This window comes from Alligator sinensis, unplaced genomic scaffold (genome assembly GCF_000455745.1).
Source record: "Alligator sinensis unplaced genomic scaffold, ASM45574v1 scaffold736_1, whole genome shotgun sequence".
Taxonomy (NCBI): domain Eukaryota; kingdom Metazoa; phylum Chordata; order Crocodylia; family Alligatoridae; genus Alligator; species Alligator sinensis.
This window is the reverse complement of record NW_005842561.1, coordinates 382583-390855: the sequence shown is the minus strand read 5'-3', so window position 1 is coordinate 390855 and position 8273 is coordinate 382583. Positions and strand designations below refer to the sequence as shown.

Sequence of the window (8273 nt, the reverse complement as noted above, 5' to 3'; positions counted from 1 at the left end):
TCTATGTGGCACTGGTCAGGCCGCAGTTGGAGTACTGTGTCCAGTTTTGGGCGCCGTACTTCAAGGAGGGACGCAGGGAATCTCGAGAGGGTCCAGAGGAAGGCCACTCGCGTGATTAGTGGCCGTCATGATAGACCCTATGGGGGGAGGTTGAGAGAGCTAAATCTCTTCAGCCTTCACAAGAGACGGCTGAGGGGAGATCTTGTGGCCGCCTATAAATTAGGGGAGGTCAACGGGGAATAGGGGAAGCGCTGTTTACTAAGGCGCCCTAGGGAGTGACTAGGAATAACGGGTGTAAACTAGTTGAGAGTTGATTTAGGTTAGATATTAGGAAGAAATTTTTCACAGTAAGGGTGGCCAGGATCTGGAATGGGCTTCCAAGAGAGGTGGTGCTATCACCTAGCTTGGAGGTCTTCAAGAGGAGACTAGAGAGTCACCTGGCTGGGGTCATCTGACCTCGGTCCTCTTTCCTGCCAGGGGCAGGGGGTCGGACACGATGATCCATTGTGGTCCCTTCCGACTCTACAATCTATGAATCTATGAGGAAGAACCATTTTCTTAACTGTCAGCATTAATTCTAAATGCTAGTTTATTTGAAGAGGGAGGAAGTGTTGTTAATGTTTTTCTGCAGCTTTACTGACCTAAGTTAAGCCTATTAACCAACACTTTGATTCACATGAATAAATAAATCAACAGTTTCTTATTTAATTTCCTCCTCAAGCCACCACCTCTTCATTTTTCAAACATTTACTTTCGACTTTCAACTCTTCCCTACCTGCCCTGTTTTTACCATTTTTGCTCCAACTTCCCCATAAGTAGATGCAAGTCTGTAGCAAGAGGGTATAGAGGAAAAAAGCACCAATGCTTCTGAGAGAGAGGAGATAATGGAAAGGGAGAGAAAGAACCTTACTTTTAAGGGAAAGATACAATCCAAATTGAAGTTGAAACGGATAGGTTTTTTTTAGTGTCCCAATCTTTGAAATATTTTGCATTGATAAAGTATCCCTAGGGTGCTGAAGAACTGTCATACATTGTGTTGATAGTCAGAGCCATTTGAAACAAAGCTTGTGATAGAAAGCCACTTCGGTAACTGGAATCACAAGAATGCCTATAAGGCTGAGATGAGCATTTAAACCATGTGGCTTTACTAGGGATTAAGCCTCTGGAAGCTACAGAAAAAACCAAGCCAAGCATTTCAGAAGACCACTGTACTCTGGTGTCAGAAGAGGCTAGAACAGGGGTGGGTAAAATACAGCCTGCAGGCCACATGTGGCCTGCCAAGTAACTGGATCTGGCTCACAGACAGGCACCTCCCAATTGATTAAATCTGGTCTGGACACTTCACAGCACTCTGCATGGGACTGAGCTCCCACCCTGTGTAGCTAGCCCATGCTGTGCTCCTGCCTGTGCCTGCCAGACAGCACCACCCTGGCCATGGCTAACGCATGCAGATTCCCAGTGGGGCTGCTCAGCTCCCTCCACCTCCAGAGGTTACTCCTCCTCCTGCACCCTCCTGGCAGTGGGTAGCATGGAGAAGTCATGGGGACAGATGACCAGCCAGGCGGCTCCTGCCCAGCTGCATTTTCCACACTCCTGGCTGGGTGTGTGAGACCCAGCACATATCTCCATGGCTTCCTGCACTGTCTGCTGCCCAGAGTAGTGTAGTATAAGGGGAGGAAGAACAGGAGCTGCCGGAATTGGGAAAAGCCAGGCAGTATCTGGGCGGCTGCTGCAGCAGCCCAGCTGGAAAGCTGCATGCACCGGCTGGTGCTGTACTGTCTGGGGGATGCGGGTGGGAGCACCACACAGACTGCCCAGGGCAGGAGTGGGCAGGGCTTGGCGGGGGGGCGGGGAAGAGAAGGTTGAAGTGGACCACACCTGCACCACCCAGGTGAGCTGTCCTGCACATGCCCCCTATTGGCTTTCAGGACCTAGGATGTGGGCAGCCCTCCCCCACAATATACAACAATAAGACTGTTTTGAGCTATCATGCAATCAACTCTGTATACACTACAAAACAAAAGTTATCAAATAGAAGTTTTCAAATAAAGTTAAAACGTGTTACAGTAGATGTTTGACTTTAATATACAATTTAAATCTATAATTTGCTAAAATGATATCTTCTGAAAGATTGCATGTGCACAGCCTTTGACATCTCACCAAAACTCGTTAAGTGGCCCACCAGTCGAAATATTTTAGCCCAGGGCTGGGCAATTAAAGTTACAGGTACACGAAAATGCTGGTGTACAAGTTTGAAGGCCTTCCCAAAAGTAAACCAGAAGGTTTAAATATATGTTGACGTGGCTTATTACTAGAAGATTATTTTGTGTTAAAAAATAAGGTCGTAAATGTTGGTGGGAGACAATGCTTTAAATGGAAGGAAATTATCTAGTTTGTACATAACTGGATTGAGAGCCAGAAATGCTTTTCAAAGAGTCAGTGAATTACCAAGAGCAAATTTAGATGGCCAGTTTTCTTTTCCTCCAGACCAGAGGACTTACTTTCAGGTACCAGTGTTGCATCAGCCTTATCTTAAACCCCAACCAGTTTAGATTTAAAGTTTATAGTCACTACTGAGAAGTAAACAAGGGTGGAAAAAGTAAGCCATTTCAATTTTGTTGACTTCAAAAAGTCTGATTATACTTTCTTTTAATTTTTTTGGTGTTCTATACTTCTTCCCTTTAACCCAGTCACCACAAAGGTACAGTAAACTGAGCTAATTCAAAAAACATTTACCAACTGCCAGTAAGATCCAATACTTGATTACAATTAGAATGTGTAATTACAAAAGGGAGCCAAAGTTTATCTTTCTTCATCCCCTGCCATTCACTCAATCCAGCTAATGCTCTGCTTGCCTCAGTTGAGTAGCTTGAAAGGGATTGATTTCTGAGCAGCTAAACTATTAGCTCTCAATACTCAGCAGTCTTCACAGCCAAAGTCTATTTTCAGAGTAGATCAAATTACTGCAAAAATAATTTATAAGTTTTAAAGAAAAGATGTTCTTCAGTGAACCCAGATGATGTTCATTCCAATTAAAAAACAAACAAACAATGAATTATTTTTCCCTTTATCACTTCATAATCCTGCAATGTCTTTATTCCATTTGAAAAAAAGTTGAAACAATTTGAAGAGGGAGAAAGGTATATGACAAAAGTGTAGCTGAAATTTGTATACATATTGACCGTCAATAAGCTACATATTTTTCAACAAGTGTGCCAGAAAAGTAAAATATATGTTCTTTATGATAAAAAGAGTACTGATACTTTATTTTGGTAACAAAGTCCAAGTTTATTATGTGGCTGCAATATCAAATAAAAAGAAACCTATATTAACCGTGTCATGTAAACCTTGCCCTAAAAGTAAAGTGTTTTATGATCTGCTGAGGACTGGTTAGAGATGCATGTAGAAAGATACCCGTGTACATTTCTGCTAATGAACCATGTGCACGTGCACAGGATAATTTTAAGCAACACTAATCTTGTGGCCACAGACAGATGTGCATTACCCAGAAACAATGTAAAATGATGGATGAAGTTTGGTTGAATAGATTTTATTCCAGAAGCAACACCTGAACTACTACTACTCCACCACCACCACCTACCTCGTTTATCCCTAAACCACATCTAAAGCACCCAATTGTCTAAACTGTGATCACCAAGGTATCAGTCAGTTACAATTAGAAATGTCAGTCACAGAAACTGTCATAACAAATGACATTTGTAGGTCATCTACAAATCTAGTCCTTTTAGGATGGGTGAGAAATAGCACATAAGCCATCTGTGAGGGAGGTTAGGCTAGATTACCCTCAACATCCCTTCCAATGCTGTTATTTTAAGAATGTATTTCAGCAACCTCAGACAATCATTTGTACCTGCTGTTTTAGAAGTTGCAAGAAACCACACAGGAGTCAGGTCATGATCTGATCCTCCCACTCTCCTCATCAAGGTCTCATCATAATTCCAAGAGACTGATCAATGGAAACAGCAAGGTGTCAAAACTCATACCCGACTTTCAAACAACACCTATTTAGGTCATTGAACTAAATTTCAGCATCTGTGGATTGCATGGATATCCAGAGTTGTTATAATTAATACAAACAAAAAAAAATAAACTGGTGGAAATGCAAGACCTTTGTGTTTTCAGGATTGAAATCAATCCCATGTTCTTGTATTATGAAAGATAACAGAACCACATGATCCATTTTTTCTTACCATTAATTATTTTATAGCTTTGTCTTCCCACTTCCCTTTCTGTAGGTTCAATACACTTTTTTGATCCACTGTACCATTCAATCCACCCCCAGTATTAAGGACAAAATCATATAGGTTAGAGGTTTTTACATAACACAGAAAAGTGGATGTAGATGCAGTCTTTTTTCTCCTTTACATACTGAAAACTTCTCTATATCCATAAACAAATATGTATGCGGTTTGAAAAAAAAAGAAAAACCCAACTCAACAAACCACCACCTTGGCTGGTACTCTGAATGGATTGATTAATGGTCTTTTCCAGAACACCTTGTTTTAAATTGCATATTATGCAGCCATAAATTGAAGACAGCTAGGTTGCCTATACACTTTCCTTGTATAATTTCTGACCTTAGACATAATGCATTTTTAAAATTGTATCATTATTGATTCAGCTTTATTTTTATTAATCTCAAAACTCAATTCTGTCAAATGCATTTGTTTTTTAAAATGCATACATTTAAATGACATCTTTTTAGGGGCATAGTTAAATTAAAAAAAATATTCCCCCCCCCCGGTATTAGAACACTTTGTACAACAATCCATTAGGAGCCAATACATTTTGTATGTATGCAGAGTAGTTGTAGATTCATAACAACCTGGCAGCATGTCTATAAAATGGGAAGAGCAGGTTGAAATCTGTTTTTGTATAGAAACCTATTACTGTTAAAACCAGATGTATGCATTTCAGGGATACAGAGGGCAGTAACACCCTCTGTTTAACTGCCATGAACACTAAGGCTTTATTTTTTAATCTTGGTATATATGCAAAGCAAACACAAAAATATACTCTTTCACACCACATCTTCCTTCTCAGGGAATTGCACAAGATCAAAGATTACTAGGTATGCTAAATTTAGTAAAATGGATTTGTTATACAGGCTTAACTTGCTGGTGTCAGAACTGATAAAACAAATTTACTTTTACAAAAGCATCTCAGATGATATGAACCCAAAAATCTTGGAGATGAAAATGTATTATGCTGTCACACTCATGTTCTATTTTATTATTTATATTAAATTGCCAATGTTTTTAAAATACAAAAAAGATGAAAGTCCACAGTGATTTGAATGTTAAATCTTACCTTTGAAGAGCCGTTTGAATACATCTGTATCATGTTCTCTGCTCCCTGCTTTACCTTCAGTTCTATATCCAATTGCTTTTTTAAGGCCATTAATCTGTTGTTAGTGGAAAAACGAGGATCACTGTTTGGAGTATCTGGAGTCCTGGGACAATCTGTAAATTAATACAAGTTATACAAGGTAAAAATCACACTTTTCTAAAATATAATTTGAAACAAAAAAGGGCAAAATATCATATTTTAACATTACAGCTATCTGTTTTGGGGTTCCTCTGAATCAACACAGCAAGTATGCCTTAGCATAAACAGCCAGATAAAAGCTCAGTGAGCTGTTACCTACAGCTCACTGTAAAATACTAAAATATATAAAATAACTTCCTAGGGTCAAAACAACAAGTAGTTATGCATCCAGGTTTATTTTTGTCCCCAAGGGGACAAAATGATGTCTCCTATGAAGTTTTGAATAATTAAAATGTAGGTTTGCTCTTAAGCTTTTTTACCTCAAGTTAAAACATGAGTTTTTTTGGATCACGACATTTAGTAGTACTGGGTAGTATGTAAAAAAGTCATTAAGTGTATTTAACTCCTCATCAATTATCACAGTCTAAATCAGGGGTCAGCAATGTTTTTTGGCACAGTGCCAAAAACAGCTGCAATCTCAATTTATAAGATTTTGGTGTGCCAGGGCAGATGGTGGGGGGCCTGCCAGGGGCACAATCCTTGTGGCAACACAGCCCCAGCCGCTTCCCCACCATCCAAAATGCCTTTGCATGCCATGCTCTGGCACCTGGGCCGAGGGTTGCCTATCCCTGGTCTAGATCTACTGTTCACTATACCAAAGATGCAGTTTACAGCAAGATTAAGAAACAGAAAAGAACTAATGCCTTACCCCACGCCACGCACACATGTGTATAACACACTTTTATATAAATAAGCTATTCCTGATTTGGGAAAACTAATAAACATAACAGATATGCCTAGGTAGCTGACTAATCACGTTACTGAAAGAGGAGAGATTTATGAAACGATACAATATATTCTTTAGGAAACAGTACTTTGCTAGATCCCTATTCCTTTTGATTAAATATTAAACTGAATATGATGTAGCTTGTCAACCAACTATACAATTATCCAAAGCCGTCCCTTGGCGGGGAACGAATCAGAGTTTGGGGGGGCCTGCGGACAGCGCCACTGGCACATGCCGAGGGTGCCACCACTCTGCTGGCTTCGCACTCAGTCCGCGCCCCACCCCCTCCCAAGCACAGGCTGATATGCCCCAGGACCCGCACACCCTTAGGGTCAGCTCTACAATGATCAACAAGTTCCACTTCCTTCTCCAAGTAAGTGTATGAATCACCCATCCAAATTCCAACCATTGGGGCAGCAACTATAAATCCAAGTTCTGAAAAAAGGAAGTCAGCATTAGGTTCTGCCCCTTGCTTAAACATTAATTTAAGTCCCCAACAAGCGATCATCCTCTAGCCTGCAGCACATTATTTTTTTATTCCTTAATAGCCTTGTAGGACCTTACCCAAAAATCTTCTCAAAAGCCAAGTTAATTTTGCCTGCTACATGACCTTTATTATTTTGTTAGCTGCTTGCAAGTAAATAACTTAGAGATGCTATCTTAGCGATCTATTGGCTTATCTCTGGGAGATGCTACTTATCATTAGCCTTGGCAGGATTTGATTTTTAAAATTGGTAAACAGTGATAAACAATTGATTTCACCACGCACTCAGACTGACGAAAAAATATCTCCATCATTAATAACTGAAATTCATAGAAAGGGGATGTAAGAAAAATGATGGCTGACTGAGTGTGTAGCGACAGGGGGAGCTGTCCTACAAAATCATGCTGACTGTAGTTTGGACTGCAAATCCCAGAAACCCCAGGAAACTGGAAACAAAGGAAGAGGAAGTGACAATGTAGAGGAGGGAGCTATGGGTGAGCAGGGCCCGGACAGATGGCATCTCTGCTACTCTGCTGGCAGCAGTTTTATAGTAGTTATGTTTGTCATTATTAAAGTGTCTGCCTCCCACACCTCTAAATTTGTAAATTAAAAAAAATTTAAAAAACCCCAAACAAACAAGCCTGAAATAAAGTGCTTAGAAAAGGTAAATATTGCTATTATCCATCAAAATTATTTAAAAAAATAAAAAGAGTTCTGACAAGTCTACTGATCTGATGCTTATATTTTATCACTATTTAGGTTTTTAGTTAATTTCCTGGAAGTAAAAGATGCTCAGTCTAGTTCTTGAGATTTTTCCTTGTTTATTTAAAAACCTATAGGTATTGTATTTGCAAACTCCTCACTTTGAAAATTTCATACACATTAGGAATGGAAGGGACCTCGGAAGATCACTGAGTTCAGCCCCCTGCCGAAGGGCAGGAAGTCAGCTGGGGTCATAGGATCCCAGCAAGATAAGCATCCAATTTACTCTTGAAGGTGTTCAATGTAGGTGCTTGAAACACCTCCGATGGCAGGCTATTCCAGACCTTGGGGGATCGGACAGTAAAGAAATTCTTCCTTATGTCCAGCCTGAAACAGTCTTGCACTAGTTTATAACTATTCAACCTCGTCATCCCTTGGGGAGCTCTGGTGAACAAACGTTTCCCCAGATACTGGTGGTCACCCCTGATAAACTTATAGGTGGCCATCAGATCACCCCTGAGCCTTTCCAGGCTAAAGAGCCCCATAGCTCTCAGCCTGTCATCATAAGATCTGTTTTCCTGACCTCTGATCATGTGTGTGGCTCTTCTCTGGACTCTCTCAAGTTTCTCCACATCCTTTTTGAATTGTGGGGCCCAAAACTGGATGCAGTACTTGAGCTGTGGCCTCACCAAGGCCGAGTACAAGGGGAGAATGAAATCCCGGGATTTGCTTGAGAAGCATCTATGGATGCAAGCCAGCGTTTTGGTCGCTTTACTAGCCGCAGCATCGACT

At 40.5% G+C, this 8273-nt stretch overlaps 1 protein-coding gene across 3 annotated transcripts in view; it reads right to left on the bottom strand.

The window, feature by feature from the left end:
• Nucleotides 1–8273, bottom strand: part of PKN2 (protein kinase N2) — a 76890-nt gene that overhangs the window by 28417 nt on the left and 40200 nt on the right. For 2 of the 3 annotated variants that reach the window (XM_025214021.1, XM_025214022.1), the window contains one exon: nucleotides 5332–5483. In XM_025214021.1, the coding sequence (XP_025069806.1) occupies nucleotides 5332–5483 (152 nt within the window). Of the gene's footprint in view, nucleotides 1–3871; nucleotides 3968–5331; nucleotides 5484–8273 lie in introns of those variants that run through there. The other variant, XM_025214023.1, reaches the window with a different exon arrangement.